The following is an 18322-nucleotide window of genomic DNA, read 5'->3' on the forward strand; positions in this document are numbered from 1 at the left end:
TTCTTGTACTGCCCAACCTCCCCCTCCCACCTGGGGCCCATCTCCAGTACTCGGAACCCTTGGTAAATCGATGCCCAGCCTCAAGAAGCCTCTGACCGACAGACATGCTGTTCGCCACCCCCCATCCCTTACCCCCACCCCAGCCTGTCCTCTCACCTTCAGCAAGGAGCCATCATCCCCCTGAGAGCCTTTGTAGCATTTCTTCTGTTTGCCATTGACTGTGTTGTAGACTCTGGGGAGAACAGCAGATGCCCTTAGGGTCTCAGAAGCCTGCCTGAGCCCGGCCCAGGCTGACAGCTCCCTCCACTCACCCCCTCAGCTCTGCCTCTTCCAGAGGTTCAGAGGGCTGAGCAGGATCTCATTGGGCCCCAGCCAATGGGGACCAAGGGAAGGGCCACAAGGATTCTACTTTGGGCTCATTGCAGCCAGGGGCAGGGATGAGCTAGGAACTGAGATCAGGCCAAGGGTAGAGCCAGCTTACCTCACATTCCTGTCCTGACAGGCCACAGCCACATACTTCTGGGTGATATCGATGTCCATGTCATACAGGGTAGTCTTCTCCGCCACATGATGGGTACGTACAAAATGGAGGCCATCAGAAACCTAAGGCCACAAGTGATCTTCAGAGGCAAGGAAAATCCACCTTCCACCCCCTACCTTTGGGCAACATCTTGGTTTTTTAAAAAGAACAGAGAAATTGGCTGAGACCAAGTGTCACTCTGTCCCTAAGGGTGAAGGGAGCCTACCCATAAAGCATTCCATAATCCCACCCCCCCCCCCCCCCCCCCCACCCCCCCGACTCATCCCTAGGGCTCCAGTCCCTGGGTGTACAAGGACAGCTGGCCCCCTGACCTTTTGGGCACTTCGGAAGTAGATGCTTTTGTCAGCTCCACAGCTGATCATCTGGATGTCTCTGTTCCCTACAGGAGGGGAGAGAGGTTGGGCCCTTGACCACAGTTTGGCCTGTCCTGGCTTGAAGAGGCCCTGACTTTCTGTAGTTGCCACTTTGGAGGGCCTCTGTGGAAACTCTCAGCCCTCTCATGGGTCGGTCGCCTTTGGCGCTCTCTGGGACCCCTCACATCTCCTCATCTGCAGATGTGTCACTTTCCCCAAATCCCACCTCACTGGGACCCCACCTGTGCCTGTAACTCCAACCATCTTCCATGATGTGAGCCCTGCCATAGCTCCCCCTCCCACCCTGCTTCAAATCTTCCCTACGACCTCCTGGCCCATGATCCCAAGTATCTCCAAGCCTCACCGTGCCCCCCAGATCCACCTGTAGTCCTTGTTACTTCTCCACCCCCTCCAAACAACCACCGAATCCTAAACATGACCCCACCTGCTCTCATAATCTCCAAACCATCCTTCCCTCATCATTATGATCCCACCCCAACCCCACTTCCAGGACTTGCTAATTCCATTTTCTACCATGCTCCTCAAGCATCCTCCATCCTGTGACCCTCCCCACATCCCCACTGCCTACTTCCAGGCCTGCTAACCTCTCCCACCAAAATAACTTTCAAACCTCACTGGGCCTTCCCATCTAGCCATCTCTAGTTCTGACTGTGACTCCCCACCCCACGACCTTCGCTGTCCCCCAACAGACTCAAAACTTTAACAATAAGATTGTGTCCACTTTAAAAGAGAATCTTCTCTTTTGATCAACTATATATACTGAAAGTTTAAGAAAATAAAAATTGCAACAGTCCAGGTATTGAAAGAGACTTCACAGGCCATATAGTATAAACTATTCCTCACAGGGGTTTTCAACTTATTTTTTTTTTAAATATTGACAGATGTATTTCAGTATTTCCTTTGTAATCCCAGGAATTTGAGTTTGTGCATTTAAAAACATGACTGTTAGAAGGGATCCATCCACGGGCCTGCCCTGAGGGTCTGCGACACACAAAAGGGTTAAGAAGCCCCAGCTCCACAGGAATCCCTCCCCAACAAGTACTGACCCAGTATCCACCTGAAGCCCTCCAATAATGGGGAAACCCTCTGGCCCCAGGTAGCCCACTCAACCTTTAATCAGCTCCATCTGTTAGAATACCCTTCTATACACTAGCTACACATGACTTCTCTCACCACCACTTTGCTCTTCCTTTTACCTCGGATCAGGCAGAATTAAGCACATTTCTACCCTGTAACTTGCAGAACCTACCAGTCTCCTCTTCACCAGGCTAAACATTCTCTTTCCCTTCTGCTGGTTAGCACAGGTAGGGCCAAGGTCTCCAGTTCTCTCGCCATCTAGTTGCTTTCCACTGACACCACTTCAGCTTTCTCAGTATTCTGAGAAATGATGTCCAGAACTACCCAGAAGACTGCAGCTATGTTCTGGCCTGGGCAGCAGATGAGACAGTGAGCCCATCACCTCCTTTGTTCTGGGCATAGGACTCTCTTAATGCAGCCGCCACATCCTACTGGATTTACAATCCCCTGAAATTCCCAGATCTTTTTGCCCCACAAACTATGCTTCCCCATCCCAAGGCTCAAGGCCTAGAAGGCTGTTCATTTTTTAGGTCTAATGGTAGGTCAATATCTCACCACTAAAGGTCATCTTAGCAGAATTTGGTCTGCCAAGGTTTTCACACAGTAAGCATTGAATCAATGCTTTGGATTGACTGATAGATTTTAGATTCTGATTCTGACATTAGCTACCCCTCCAGGCTTTCTGTTATCTGCCAAACATGTTTTCAATGATGTCTTCATCCAAGTTGTGGCTAAACATGGCAAAGGTCAAGGTCGGATTTCTGGGCACTCAACTAGAAACTTTCCTTCAGTGTGCCATTGCTCCTTGGGTCCAATCAGGTAAACAGTCCTACATCACCTCATGATATTACCCCAGAGCCCACAAAGACTTCATGAGAGATGCCAGCAGAGCTTTGCTGCATTCTAGGCATACTAACAGTGCCATATTAAGTAACAGTTCACAAAAGGAAGGAGGGCAGTCCAGCCTGATCTGGCTTTGGCAAAGCTTCCCTTTGGGACCACTCATCAACTTTTTCTTTAATAATACAAGTCTACAGTTTCAGCAAGAATCAAAGGCACACTCGCTGGTTTACAGCCTGAAGATTCCACTTTCTTCCCTTTAGTGAAAATTGGAAGATCTGTCCAATCCTAGTCTTAAAGACCCTTCCCTATTTTCTGGAAGCGGAGTAATTATAACCACCACAGTCTTCAGCATCCTAGGATGACGTCATTGGTCTGGAACTGGTGACCTGCATTCATGAGGGCAGCAAGGTGCTCTTCTCACCTCCCTAAAACTTACATGGAGCTTCAACTCACTGTGACCCACTCTGGAGCTTAGCAGTCAAAAGGTCACTTTTAGAAAACGGAAGCGGGCTAACTCTGTCTTCTATTACCATTTCCACCGTCCCACTTCTGGGAGTCCTTCCTCCATATTCCTCTTGTTCCCAACACACCTTAAAATGCCGTTTTCTTGGGGTGGCTAGGTGGCGCGGTGAATAGAGCCCTAGCCCTGGAGTCAGGAGGACTGGAGTCCAAATCTGGCCTCTGACACTTGACACACTAGCCATGTGACCTTGGGTAGGTCACTTAACCCCAATTGCCTTGCCTTCCCTTCTCCCCCCAGAAAAAATGCCCTTTTCTTGTCATCCTTATCATTTGCCAGTCTTGGTGGCCTGGCAGGTTTTTCAAAAAGGTTAGACCACCCTTTTGTACTCATCCTCAATTACCTGCCTCTGCTTCTATCTTCTACATTAAAACAAAACAAAAACCTAATTGGTCAAAGCGTGGTCCTAGAGAAGTTCAAATGCACCCCCTCTCTTCACTGCAGAGGCAGGGGAGCAGGGGAAGGGCGATAGGGGGCGTGTGCTGGTTAGTTTTGCTGAACTTTTTTCCTGTTTCTTTTTGAAACATTAGGAGAGAAAGATTGCCAAGGGTTGGGAACAAGATGTATTCAGAAATAAATGGAATGATAAAAAAAAGAAATGCGATGTGAAAACAAATGGCACCCATTAAAGCAAGGTATAATTTTTAAAGTGAGTTCCCTGTACATTCACATTAGTTTTTCTCTTTTTTTTTTTTGGAGGGGGGAAGGTAGGGCAATCGGAGTTCAGTGACTTGCCCAAGGTCACACAGCTAGTTTGTGTGTGTGTGTGTTAAGTTTCTGAGGCTGGATTTGAACTCAGGTCCTCCTGACTCCAGGGCCGGTACTCTATTCACTGCGCCACCTAGCTGCCCCCACATTAATTTTTTTGAACAGCTCTTTCTACTTTTCCCCATCAGAACTGTGTACATGTCACTTTGTTCAACTTCCCATCAGAAGCCATCGCTTCGACTTGAACAACCAAGTTCCTTCACACTTATATCCTGAGATTTCTAAATAGCTAGATTTGGAACTGAAAGGGCCCTTTGAAGCTATCAGATATAAACCTCTTCGTTTACAAATAAAGAAAGCTGAGGCATAGGGAGATTAAGTGACTTACCCAGGGTCCCACAGCTAGAGTCTAAGGTAGGATTTGAACCTAGATCTTCCTCAGTTTAAGTCTAAAACCCCATCTATTATACCACAGAATTACAGAATTTGAGAGGTGGAAGGAGCTGAGGCACAGCCTACACGGCCTCTTAAAAATCACTAACATTTACATGATGGTTTTTAGCTCTTGGCAGTTTATAAAGGGCTTTACCCATATTAGCTCATTTGAGTCTCACTACAACTACAACCTCCGTTTTACAAAGGAGGAAACTAAGGCAAATGGCAGTGAAGCTACTTGCCCAGGATCACACAGATCATAAATGTCTGAGGCCAGATTTGCACTCAGGGCCTCCTGACTCCCAGTCCAGTGTTCTACCCAGAGCAAGTACTCTTCTAAAACCTAGAATGTGCACCAGACAAAGCTTGGTTTTCCTCTCCCGTATCACATATCTGAAGAAAGAATAGCTCCTTCCTCCAACAATCCCCAACATTTTTACTTCAGGGACCAGTCCATCAATACTGGTCAGGTTCAGATGCAAATAACAGCTCCTCTTGGTGCCTGCTCCATTTTTTGTGGAATGAATTAGCATCAAGGAAAGTCAAGAATTAATCGCCTGTCACCGTTTTGAAGGAATTACTGTGTAGTCTTGGGGCAGATTGGAAAACATCAGTTGTAGTCAAGGACCTGAGGGAAGCATCTATCAACTGCCAGCAAACAGGTGCGAGCAGAGCCTCCTGTACTGCCTCCTGCTTGCAGGTCAGTCCTATCATCTCTGCCCTTCTTCTGTCCAGGTGGTCTGTAGTCTACCTCCCTCTGTCTCCCTGCCCACCATCTCCTCCCCCCGACATGATCTTCCCCAAGCTTCCCCCTTCTGAATTTTTCCACACAAGTATATCTTAAGACAGTCTGGCTCAACTGTGTGCAGAGAATATACTTTTTGGGCAGGTTGGTCTGGGTGTTTGTTGAGAGGTGTCCGTTTTGTCAAGACAAATTATGTCCAAAAAGCTCCTGGGCTTTTCTGTTTCATCTGGTCTGCCCATGTAATCTCTTCTGTTCTTGAATCTGCTGTTAGTCATGGTCTGGCGGGGCGTCCCTGAGGGGAAGAGTGTCTGCTGGGTCACATGCAGGCCCTCGTGTTACACCCCTTGTGCTGCCTCTCCTGGAGAAACCTCAGAGGCCAGGAGTCCAACTGGCTCCTCCTGCAGCACCGTCTCCTCTCTGACTCCTTTCCCTATGACAATGGCAGCTCTTTGCTATGTGGGTCGGCAGATACGGACACTTTCTTTTTCTTATTCTCCGTTTTGCATTTAAAGTCCTTGACCTAGTTCACCAAACTCCAGACAAAATAAATTTCACAAGCCCTCGTTAAATGTGCTCCACCCTGGTCAAGCAACCTTTAACATACTTTAAAACATCGTCCAAAATTCCAAAGTCTGTTCCCCAGTGCCATCTTCTTAAACCAACTGTTAACTAACCAAATATGCTTCTCCTTAAGAACTCCTTGCACACAGCATAGGACTGAAGGGAACTCCTACCATCAGCAGCTATGATGAAAACACTGCTTGTGTCCCCCAAACCTCTGATTTCTTGTCCTGTACTTTAGAAGTTCCTGGCAATGCTTCCTAGGTAGCAGTGTCCCTGCATGGAACACTGAGAGAGTACTGGCCAACAGCCTGAATAAGGCTCAGGAGTTGTTTCTGAAACACACCTCATCTGCCTTGTTCACATCATAATAGGCCAGCAAAGAGCCCTCCGTACAGTCATCACCCCAGCAGCATGCCAAGTCTCTTTCCTTGATCATTACTCAATGACCCATATGCTGGGCTCTCCTGGAAGCACAAGCTACTGCAGAGGGTCCAGCTCGGCCCCCTCGGGAAAGCACATCATGGTACAACAGACCGCTAACTCCAGCCGGCTAACTTCAGCTGCTGCAGGGTCACTAGAACATTCGTCACTTGCTTTCATGTAAAGGTCCACTTCAGAAGACACTAGGCACTGTTCTCCTCTAGGAAACATTCTTTTGGGATCCTGGACATTAATAACAATAAGGGGGGAAGCTAGGTAAAACAGTGAATAGAGTACAGGCCGTGGAGTCAGGAGAACCTGATTTCAAATCCAGACTCAGACACTTAACACTTATTAACTGTGTGACCTTGAGCAAGTCACTTAACCGCAATTGCCCTGCCTTCCCCCCTCCAAAAAAGCAAAACAAAAAACAACCAAAAAACAATAAGATCTAGCATTTATATTACCTACTATGCACCTAAGTGCTTTACAATTATTACCTCATTTGATACCTCACAACAAGCGTGGCAGGTAGGAGCTATTAAAATCCCTATTTTACAAGTTGAGGAAACTGAGGTAAATGGGTTAAGTGACTTGCCCAGCATCACATAGCTGCCTACAGGTTTATTTGAGGGCCTAGTGGGAAAAGCATCGCCTTGAAAAAGAAGAGGGAGTTGACCTTGACTCCTGACTACTTGTACGACCTTCATTCAGCGAGTTATGCTTCCTCATCCGTAAAGTGATGGGCCTGAACTCCAAGGTGTCTCTAAGTCCCTTCAGCTCTGTGTTCACATCCAGTGAACCCTGTGCCAATTACAAAGCTTGAAACATTCAGTGCAGCCTTCTCCGAGTCATTCTTCCACCCTCCACTCTCCCAGCCCAACACAGGATCCTCCAGGCTCCTCAGAGTATTTTCCATGGCTGTTGTCTCTGACAGCCTTCCTCCAGTCTCCCTCTAAATCACTGGGCATCTTCCACCCTAAGAATTGTAGTTATTCACCAAAGCTCTTTCTGAAGATCTGTTCTCTCTTCTCTCATCAGTTCCCATGAGTTCAACGATCATCTCAATGAGGATGATTACCAGGCTTCATTTCGCTCTTCAGCCGGGTTGACTCTTCCTCAGCCTCTCCTGACTCCTCTCTGTCTCTGCCATCTGCCTCCCTGCACTCACTCACAGGACCCTGAACCTAGTTCAAATCCTCAGCACTTCTCTCCTGGATTACTGCTATCGCCTCCTCCTCAGCCTCTCCCTTCTCCAATCCATCCTCCACATAACTGCCAAAATCATCTTCCTTAGACAAAGCCCTGAGCAGGCCACTCCCCTGCTCACCCTTCCTAACGGGAAGAGGGTAAAATGCAAATTTCTCCGACTGGCATTTAATGCTAACTTAAAATATTTATCATTTTAAAAATCCTACTAGCTTTGCTAGATTTCCAATCCTCCCAGACTTGCTTTTGGCCTGCCTTTCCCAGCCCCAGGCAGCTATCAGGAGGTCCCCCAACTTGGTATTCCATCTTGTGTCTCCATGTTTGGTCCAGGCCCAGGACAATGAGTGCACTCCTCCTTCCTCATTTCCACCTTACATGTCTTCACTTCCCCCAAGGTTTCACTCAGGAGTCACCTGTGCTACCTGAAGCCCTTCCTTCTGGACCCCAAAAAGGCCAAGTCTCATCTGCTTCTCCCTCCCCCAATTTCCTTTGGTTTTCTTAGCTGTGTGTGTCCCAAGAGGATGGAATCTCCCTGAGGCAGGGACTGTCTACTCTTGTCTTTATGTTCACAGGACCAGGAGGGAACGGCAAGGAGCCAACAGCAGATCTGTGATGTCACTGGCAGTCAGGAAACTTCCCCTAAGAATGCACAGCAGCCCCTCCTGTGCATTTTCTTTGGTCTTACAGAGTCGGCTAAAGCTAAGCAGTTCAAACTGCATGTCTACAAAATTCCTGCATGCAAGCCAGATGAACATGTAACTAGAAGGGGTTGAATCAAACCAATACAAGCCACAGTGCACCATGGCAGCTGCCCCGTTTCTATCTGCGTTCGACCCCATAGGATGTGTCAGAGGCCTGGCTGGTGTTCCTGACTCCTAGGCTGGTACTCCAGCCACTAGGCCTTGCTGCCTGCAGAGGGGCCACATAATATCTGTGATAACCTGGAGAGGGAGATGGGCCTTCAGCCCTTCTGCCTCCTCGCACTGACTCCCTCAGGTAGCTTTATCTTCCCTGGGTTCCTACCTCTTCTCCAAATAGAACACTAGATTGCTCAGCTGCCTCTGATTGGTAACTGGAAGAATCCTGCCAGGCCCTAATGCAACCAGATGAGGTGCTCAGCTGTCCTCTTACAGACAGTCTCAAGTAAAAATCCAAGCACTTCTTTCCTCTACCGATGACAGATACGTCTTCCCCAGTCCCAGAACTTTCTGCACCTGTTGTTCGGAGTGTCACTGAGATCTTGCCAGGGCCCCTGAACAACATCCTAACCTGCCTGTGATTCCCATCTCTACCTGTCACATGGACCCTCCCCACCCCCAAGCCACCATTCCTCTTGAAAGTCCCTACCCCATCAGCCACAGAAGCTTCCATCTGCTCCATGTCACATTCCATGAATGGCCCACTATCCCATGCCATCAGGCCTCTGCCTTCTCCTCTCCCAGTCTCAACTCTTTTCAATCCTTGCTGTGAACAAGCCAAGTCACCAGGCACCTCCCCACCATTACAGACTGACCGCCAAGTGCCCACCAAGCCACCAGCATTCCTCTCTGTCTCCCCTTGCCCTCATCAGCCACCTTTAGTCCCTTACCGACCACCCAGAGGTCTCCCTGTGATCCCACCCTTCCCCTATCACCTTCAGGCCAGAATGAGACCAAAACCACAATGCAGAAGCAGATAAGACTTGGTCTTTTGGGGCCCCGAAGGAAGAACTGAGAACAATGGGAGGAAGCAGCAAAGAAACAAATATAGCTTTGATTCAAGAACATAATTGGAGCTGCCCCATGCTGCCTTGGGAAGTGGGGGTTGGGGTGTGGCGAGGGAGTCCCTTGGGAGTTGTTCAAGCAAAGGCCTATGGCCCCTTCTCCCTCAGGTGTAAGGCAGTGGTGATTTCTCAAGCATGGAGTGGGTCAGACAGCCACTGGAGTCCTCTCTGATTTGGAAGTTCTGAGGGCCTGTATGTCCTCACCTGCAAATTTTATGGCCGTGATGGAGGAAGAATGGTCATCCAGGGTTTGCTCCAAATTATAGTTCTTCTCCACATTGAGCACGTGGATAAGTCGGTCTCGACTGGCCGAGGCCAGCAATGTCACTCCTGGCAAGAGAAGAGAGCCCAGGCTGCCCAGCAAGTCCTCCCACTCTCAGCCTCCCACACGTGTACTTGCTCGGGGAGCCTTGGTCCCAGCTTGCAGAGCACACCCCTGCTTCAGGCTCTTTCCCAAGGTTCTGTTAGCTCAGCCTCCGGAGAACCCAGACTTTCCCAAGAGTCATGTTGCCTTACAATATCCAAGAATTTCTCTCAAGCTCCAAGCTAGAGCTTTAAAAGTCTTGAGATGAACCCAGAGCCCTCTACATGCTTGCACCAAGAAATCTGAAGGAGATGGATGGTATAGTCATGGCATGGAAGAAGCCCCCTTGTCCCTCCCTTGTTCATCTATTTCCCCACTTCCTTGGACACACCCCAAGGAAAAAACCTCACCAGTTTCAGGCTTGGAATATTCCAAACACAAAACCTCCGCATCATGGGCCTCCACCTTAATCAGTTCATCCATGAACCTGAGCTCATGAATCCTGCAAAACAAGACATGCTACAGTCAGTGGGCAGGAGAGCCACATCTGCCCAGCCCTATACACATGACCCTGCCCAGCCTAGATGCAAATGCATGCATACCCCCAGTCTGCCATCAGCCCAAGGTTACGAGGTTACATACAACCCAAGGGTCATAGTGGGAAGACAGTATGGAGGGAGGGGAGATACATACCCAAGGCCCCTGACTAATGTGAGTCTGCCCCTCACTAAAACTGGTGCCATGGGAGGGTGACACTTGCCTCAGATTTCCACTCCGGTCGCCTGAGGCCAAGTGCTGACCATCAGGACTGACCTGCATGACCCGAACTCCTGACTTCATGTCCACAGGAGTCCCATTTTCATTGCCCCGATCTGGGAAGTGGGATATGTCCTGCAGGTGTTGGATGTCATTTTCTACATACACCACCTTTAGCAGGTTCTTTGAAGAGAAGGAAAAAGGAGCAACCAGTCAGTTATCCAGGAAAGAAAGGCCTGAGATCAGAGGCCAAGGCCCAGAGAGCATCGGCTCAGCAGCAGGAGGCCTGGATACACCAGTCAAGGCACTGCCATGTGGAGTTCAAGACTACTGCAAACCCAGAAGCAGGGCCCAACCAGGCCATAGTGGAGAGGCCCCGCTGCCCTCCAGGCCTCAGCGGGCCTGAGACAGCGTGACTAATGAAGGGGCAGGGGCAATGAGCTGGACCTCACTCCCCTATGGAGAGAAGCCTTTTCCAAACCTCAGTGATCCGCAGATCCCTGTATAGGAGGGCATGGCTCATTTTTCTTGCCATCACTGTCCCATCTAGAGGGCACTAAACCCTGTCTACAGGACATGCCCAAGAAAGGTCTGCTGCTACTAATGGAACGTCTTCATGCTTGTGTTTAGATTGGTTTGGGACAATTTCAGCATGACAAGTGAGTCTACACGTATAACTTACATCAAATTGCTGGCCTTCTCAATGGGGGGTGAGGAGGGAGGAAGAGAGAATTTAGAACTCAAAATTCTAAAAATTAACATTAAAAATTGTTTTTACATGTAATTGGGGAAAACAAAATACTAAATAATTGGGAAAAAAAGATAAGTGAGTCTAGTGGCTACAAGAAGCCCCCAGAAACTGAGACCTGGGAAGATGCCTGTCCTTTGCTCGCTCTTGGCTCCTGGCATCTGTACACACTGTGGCCAAGCTGAGCTCAACAGACAAGCTGATCAAAGCTTCTGAGGGATGATTTAGACAACTGAATTTTTCAAAGGAAAAAACCATTGCTGACCAGGGAAAATGGAACATGGAGTGAATGGAGAGATGGGAAATCATCTCCATCCTCCAGCGGGTGGGTGCTCTTTCCCCATCTTCACCCTCTGCCAAGGCACAGAGGCAAAGTGCAATTTGGGGGAGCTCTGGAGGTGGGGGCTGCCCCTCACTTGAAAGGAGAGAGAGAAAACAAAAGCTACTCACGTTGCTGAAAACATTCTTGGGCCGGCCAGAAGTCGTGCTGTTCTCTGTGTTCCAGAAGCGGATGGTGTTGTCTGAGGAACAGGTCAGAAACGATCCTGAGGGCAAACAGGCTCTCTGGTCTTCAAACTCCGGGTAAACCTAGAGTCCCCCCAAGGACAGTGCAAGGTGGCTCTTGTCACAACTCTGCCCAAGCTCGTGGCCAGCAAAGCCCGGGCAGCTGGCCTCTGCAGGCCTCTTTGTTAGGAGAGTTTAGGGAGAGAAGGGACAACCCACCTCAACATTCCAGACATAAGAACTGTGGAAGAGATCGGACCACACTTTGCCCACTTTAGTGAGGTCCTGGATGTCCCAAACGTAGATGCTGTGGTCCTTGTACACACATGAGAGCCGGTGGTGGCAGGGGTCCAAGGCTAGGGCCACTGTGTCTGGGTAGACAGACTGAGTCTTCCTACAGAAGAGGAAGCTGGCCAAGAGAAGACATCTTCTTTATCGTACTCACCAGCAGCCAAGAGCTGACCCCTTGTCTCATCCCCCAGAGGAGGGGCAGATGAGAGACAAGTATCCTTTCTTCTGCTACAGGGATTTGCCACAAAGGTGCCCTCCCCTGGGGCACCCCAGCTGGCTCTAGGCCCATGGGTAGCCCCTGGAAAGCCGTGGCAAAGACAGCTCCAAGAAGGCGTGTCAGTCTCTCCTGAGACTGACCTGAGGGTTGGACAGTGATGGCTGACGGCCAGAGGCTTTCTCCCAGGCCAGACTGACCTGATGAGTCTCAGCCAAGCACAGTGGTTGCTCCTCCCACGATGAGCCTACTGGGCCCCCTCCCTCCACTGGGGCATGGGCCATGGCTCCTGACATATCCAAAGACCCAGTGAGGAGCTGCTGTTTTCCCCTCCCATCTTTGCTCAGGCTGACACGCCCTGGCAGGGGCAGCTCTAAGACCAGGGCTCTGCAGCTGGGGTACCTGGGATCCAGGCCTTGGGCCACATCTACTCCCAGGTAGTGGGGCCTGGGTAAGTTGGTCACATAGTGCATGTCATGTGCCTGGAAGATGCGGACTGTACCATCAGTGCAGCCACAGAAGATGAGATCCTCACTCACACACAAGCATGATGAAAGGGAGACCTGTGGGCAAGGGAGTGGGGGGAGGAGGGGAGAAGGGGGCACGGGTTCAGGCCTTGGCCTCCAAGAGATCTTTTAGAGCTCAATTTATTTCCACCACTCCCCCAAGGGAGCCCAACTCAGATGCAGAAGTTGGGGCGGGGGGTCCCATGGGCTCCTGAAATGGAAGGGATTTCAAAGCAGCAATGGAGACTCCTAGAACAGAAAGATGTGGGCACCTTGAGGTTGATCCACTTTTCTAGGACTCTCTTCTCATTAAATTGGCAGAGGAGACCAGAGTAAGACACACAGAAGGTGTTGCCTGCCATCCTGCCTCTCCCGCAGGCAACGCCACAAAAGACATTATTGTGCAGCTCTCCCAGGATGCCAGAGCGCCCTACAAGGGGCACTGTGCCAGTCACCTAAGGGAAAAAGGGACAGTTCACAGCCCTGCACCTAACACAGCCTCACACCAGGCAAGGACTAAGAAGGGCCCTTGCTCAGGCCAGAGAGGAGACGGCAACCTAGAGAGGCCTGTGAATAGCAGACCACCCACCAGGGGTGAGGGCAAGAAGGGAACAGGAAAAGGAGCTGAGCTGGGAAAGAGATCCAGGGCCAGCAAAAGTGGGATGGAGAAGAGGGGAGTCAAGGGGCTCAAAGCTAGTGCCTGGGGTACATCCTGCAGCCAGCCAAGGAGCCAAGTTGGAGTCCAAGGGAAACAGGAGCTAAGCAATGGCCACCCACAAACAAAGCAGAATACAGAGGAGAAACTACCAAGGCCTTGAACACAGCAGGGCCTCAATAGCTGTTTATTGAAGGACAGAATGGAATCAGAGCACATGAAGCCCTACAGGGATCCCGGGCCAAACCTCCTTGATTTTCTGTGTCTCCTGCCCCATCTTTTCCCATCCCACCCCACCCCCCATCTCCCTCCAACCCTGTCTCTCCCCACTCCCACCCCATTCCTCCCCCACCTCCCATCTCTCACCTTTACTTCCTTGGATACCTCCAAGAACCAGAACTTGACGTGCCGGTGGCCCACAGTCACAAAGTAGCTGCTGTCCTCAGAAAACGAGATGGCAATGACCTTACAGGACACCTTGTTAGAGGCAACCACACTGTCCTTCTAGAAAAGTCATGGGCAAAGGTTGGTCCCCAACATTCCCTGGGCCCCACAGGTAGCCTTGCCTTTCCCAGCTGCACCCCACTCCCTTCCATCTCCACTGCACACGGCTCCTTCTGGGCCAAGTTTCTGACCTCGCAGTACCTCCACTGACTTGGGAGCTACTAGAGGGCCCCACCTGGGTCTCTGCCTTTCTGGCCCAAAGCGTCATTAGACATGCCTATGAACTGTCCTACACTTTCAGTTTCTTGACCCCCTTCTCAGTCCCTCCCAGGGAGTATGCCCTGGGGGTGATGGGCCATGGCTACCTCCCAGACTAAAGAGCAGCTCTCTCTCCTTTCCCCCCAAAGGTCCAGCCCCTCCCAGGGCAGACTATCCTCTCAGTAGTCATGGTGGAAGATGGGCAGGGTGAATTGCCCAGGGGATCTCAGTCTCCATCCTACCACTCTCAGGGGAGCTGGGGAGGACAGAGCCAGGGCAGGCCTGAGGAAGGGAGTGGCAGAGCCACTGTCCCCAGCTCACTGCAGACCTGAGGCAGCCAGACCTGTTTCTCTACCAGCAGCCCCACAAGGGACTCAGCCTCTCCATGGAACAATGGGCAGGGGAGAGCTGTGCTAGGTAGAGGACGGTGCTGGGAGGGCCCAGGTGATTCTACTCAAAAGCGCGATGACAGTGGAGAGAGCACAAGGCTTGGGATTCCAAGGCCTGGATTCAGCTCCTGCACCAGACACTCACTAACTGTGTGACTGTGGCTGAGTCAGTCAGCTCCTCTGAGTCTCAGTTTCCTTATCTGTAAAATGAACTATGTAATAATATGTACACTACCTCCCTCCCGGGATGGTGTGGTGAGGAAAGCCCTTTGCCACTCTGAGAGTGCCACTACAGAGATAAGAATGACTGTTATCAGTGCCTGGCCTGGCATCCAAGCGCTCCCTCCGAAGCCTAACCCTTAAGGTCACCCTTCCACCTCACTGTTTGATGCCTGTGCCCCACAGCTGCTCAATACCCAGACAATTCAGCCTCAGTCTTGGCATCCCTCCCCAAGCATGAGAGGCTTAACCTATTTTCACTCCAATCACTTTCCAAACCATCTCCAGGAGGGAGGAAGCATTTAAGAAGCAAACAAAGGTTCAGAAGAGGGGCTGGGGCCCTGTCTTCAGGGGAGGCAGGTACCTTCCAGTCCCAGACGTTCACCACCATGTCATGCTGATAGCCCATGGACACAATGTGTTTCATGTTCGGCGAGAAGGCCACACACGCTACCCCGTACTTGTGACCCAGCATCTCTGCCACCTGGCTCTTTTCCTCCACGTCCCAAATCCGAACAGCTGGCCTATGCCCATTCTGCAAGAGGCAGGCAGTATCAACCACATGGCTTGAATTCAGCGCTAAATCAGCAGGTATAGTCAGGGCAGGACAGGCAACCCCTGGCTCTGGCCTCACACTGGGCAAGGTTGGGCCCCAGACCAGGCCACAGAGGGTGGGCAGCATCTAGGACTCTGAGGTCAAATGTGGAGGGCAGAATCTGTCTCTCTGGGTTTTTTGCCAGCCCTCAGGGCCACAAGAGTTGGTGCCAGGAGTTACCATGTGCTCAGAGGAGCCAGACAGAACCAGAGGCCATTACAGAGCCACCTCATCATCCAGTAACTATTAACTCACCTCACCAGTCACAATGTATCTCCCATCAGGAGAGAAGGAAAGTGCACTCAGGGCCTTCCTGAGGACCAAGAAGAAGGAGGCTATTAGTTTTCTACCTGCCAAGAAATGGTTTACAAGTCACTGAAGCCATTCTCCCAACACCAGCTTGCAGAAAAATCTGAGCTGGGAGATTAACAACAGTACCACTGTTCCCTGACCCTTGAAAGCTTTGGGAGGGCCTGGCAGCCAGGCCCAGGATAAGCAACGTGCCTGTGTCCTCACTACCATGACCTGAAAGTTCAGCATAGCTGACCAGTGGCTATGGGCAGGATCAGAGGGTCAACTGGAGGAACCAACAATCAGGACTCTACCAATAGAAGTTTTACCCCAGTTTCCATGCTCAGGGAACATAGTCTATGCCCAGGGGCACATTAGGAGGTAGCCACATGTCCCATCTGAAGACAACCACTGGGCAGGGATCTTTGCAATACTCAATTAGTACAGAATGAATGAACCAACAAAGAAATCCCAGAATGATGTTTGAGAATACCAAAAAGCCCTCCCTGTGGCCTAATCCATGACTTGCTCTTTGGGCTGGCACTCAGCCCTGCAGCAACATGGCTGAAGGTGGGGGGGAGGGGTTGCGACACGCATGGGGGGCCCTTGGATTAAACAGACACAAGAGAAAAGGCACTGGTTTCCCAAAGAAAGAGAGAAAGACAGAGACGGGGGCGGGGGGAGAGTGGTGGTGGTGGTGTGTGTGTCTGTGTGCGTCTCTCACAAGGCCACATACACCTTTCTCTCGGCCATACCCTCTGTTAGGAGGGGACAGCATTATATACTCCTCTAGGCCCCAACGCTGCCACCAAGCCATTCCTAACTCCAAGTAGACAGCTGAGCAGCACATTGCATAGGGTTGGACTGGGACTCAGGAAACCCTTAGTTCAAATGTTGCCTCATTCTGCCTCAGCTTCCCCACCTAAAATGGGGATAATAATAGCACCTGCTTCCCAGAGTGGTTGTAAACATCAAATGACATAATACCCAAAAAGCATAAAGTGCCAGAGAAACACTGGCAATTACCTGTATTCCAAGTCTTATCCTCACCTGGCAGTATTAAAGATGTGCTGCTGCTTATTCTTCTTGGGGTCCAAGATCACCACCACACAGCTGCAGAGAGAGAGAGACAGGCAGACTCTTGAGCCCCCACACCTCTACTGCAGCCCCTGGGCTCCGGCCTCCCAATGGACACATCCCCCTCATCCCCACTGCCTCCCATCCATTATGGCCACAGGGCCCCCTCGTCCCCAACTGCCTCCCATCCATTATGGCCACAGGGCCCCCTCGTCAGGGCCTCATTGTGGCAGTCCACATCCAAACCCCAACTGTGCATGTTTCCCCCCCTTATGAGCTTCAGACAATTCTTCTGTATGCTAGGAACTCAGGGAAGATGGTCGGGCAGTTTTATATCCCAGACTCCTCTGGTATCATCTTGATAAATAAGGCAAAAGGGTCTAGATTATTTCATAATTCAGCTAGGACAATGGAGTCACTTAGAAGGGCCACTCCCCTGTTTCCCCCAGCCTCTCCTTTGCATCTTTTACCACTCTGGCTATTTTGATGGGTGTGAGGTGATACTTTAGGGTTGTTTTAACTTGCATTTGACTAACTGGTGATTTGGAGCGTTTTTTCCACATTTGTTAAGAGTTTGTATCACTTCTTGAGAAAACTGTGTATATCCTTTCACCCTTTATCTTTCAGGGAACAATTCAGTCTTAGAAATTTGTGTCAATGTCCTGTGGATTTTGGATACTACATTTTTATCAGCAATGGCTGATACAAAGTTTTTCCCAAACGATTTTTCTTCTTATGCTGGTTGTACTAATTTTGTCCATTTAAAAGCTTTTAAATTTTACGTACTTGAAATGATCTATTTTTGCCTTTTATAAAATCTCCTTTATCCTTTTTCTAGCTAGGAATTCCTGATTTTCCATGATCCTTTTTTTTTTTAATAACATGACCCTCTGGATTTAAATAATTTATTTAGGGTTTAATGTGGTCTATTATAGAAGCTGTATGTTTAAACCTGTCGGCCACCAAACACCACCTCCCCATCCCCCTCATCACTGTCCTGCCTGTTCTCAGCAAATAAAGAGCAGCTCTGTATTCTGGAATTAATCCAACGCTGGACTGCTGGACATGTCTGTTTCTAGGTCCTGCTCATTCAGCCCGTCCTACTGACCTGCTTTTCTCCTTTTTATTTTTTCCCGTTTGTAGGCTTTATTCTGGGGGCCCAGACTGGGCGGGAAGGGAGTGGCCAGGAGTCTGGCTTCACTGGTACAGGAAGTCGGCCTGGATGTTGGCAGCGATCTTGGCCTTGGCCTCCCACTTGTCCCCGTTATTGAGAAGCTTCTCCTTGTTGTAAAGCAGCTCCTCGTGGGTCTCCGTGGAGAATTCAAAGTTGGGGCCCTCCACGATGGCATCCACGGGGCAGGCTTCCTGGCAGAAGCCACAGTAGATGCACTTGGTCATATCGATGTCATAGCGGGTCATCCTGCAGCTGCCTTCCACCCTGGGCCCAGCACATGGCCTCACAGAGCTTGCAGGCGATAAACCGCTCCTCCCCCGGAGGGTAGTGCCTCAAGGTGTGCTCAGCAGGCCCTTCTCAAAGGGATAGTTGATGGTGGCAGGTTTCCGGAACAGGTCATTCAGCGTCATCCCCAAGCCTCGGATGAGCTCTGTCCACAGCAGGGTCTGGGCTGCTTGGTCAGTCACGGACTTCATGTCCATGGTGGCCTCCTTCGCGTTCACATACTTGTAGGAGGAGGCAGAGGAGGGACTGCCGTGTAGACCTCTGGCCAGGCCTCGGCAACCGGCTGCTCCTGCTCCCCCGACCCAGGAAATGAGGCGCAGCAGAGTGGTGTTAGGGCCACTCATCTGGAGGAAGCACTAGCTTTTCTCCTTTTTAACCAGTAACCAAAAAGTTCTGATACATTTACCTGAAAAT

General features: G+C 50.3%; 1 protein-coding gene and 1 pseudogene across 1 annotated transcript in view; both read right to left on the bottom strand.

Annotated features, from left to right (window-relative positions):
• WDR62 (WD repeat domain 62) overlaps positions 1-18322 on the bottom strand; it is a 41108-nt gene that overhangs the window by 16133 nt on the left and 6653 nt on the right. Inside the window, exons 3-16 of the mRNA XM_069078522.1 lie at positions 16423-16485; positions 15337-15394; positions 14851-15021; positions 13543-13680; positions 12794-12976; positions 12418-12578; positions 11730-11919; positions 11457-11594; positions 10263-10441; positions 9913-10004; positions 9403-9528; positions 853-920; positions 482-603; positions 157-232 (exon numbers count right to left, since the gene is read on the bottom strand). Coding sequence (XP_068934623.1) covers positions 157-232; positions 482-603; positions 853-920; positions 9403-9528; positions 9913-10004; positions 10263-10441; positions 11457-11594; positions 11730-11919; positions 12418-12578; positions 12794-12976; positions 13543-13680; positions 14851-15021; positions 15337-15394; positions 16423-16485 — 1765 coding nt within the window. The remainder of the gene's footprint in view (positions 1-156; positions 233-481; positions 604-852; positions 921-9402; positions 9529-9912; positions 10005-10262; positions 10442-11456; positions 11595-11729; positions 11920-12417; positions 12579-12793; positions 12977-13542; positions 13681-14850; positions 15022-15336; positions 15395-16422; positions 16486-18322) is intronic.
• Positions 17562-18279, bottom strand: LOC138154137 (NADH dehydrogenase [ubiquinone] iron-sulfur protein 8, mitochondrial pseudogene; annotated as a pseudogene).

Source organism: Petaurus breviceps, unplaced genomic scaffold, assembly GCF_028583685.1.
Source record: "Petaurus breviceps papuanus isolate PSGF00001 unplaced genomic scaffold, PetGlider_PUasm1.0 91041, whole genome shotgun sequence".
Classification (NCBI taxonomy): Eukaryota; Metazoa; Chordata; class Mammalia; order Diprotodontia; family Petauridae; genus Petaurus; species Petaurus breviceps.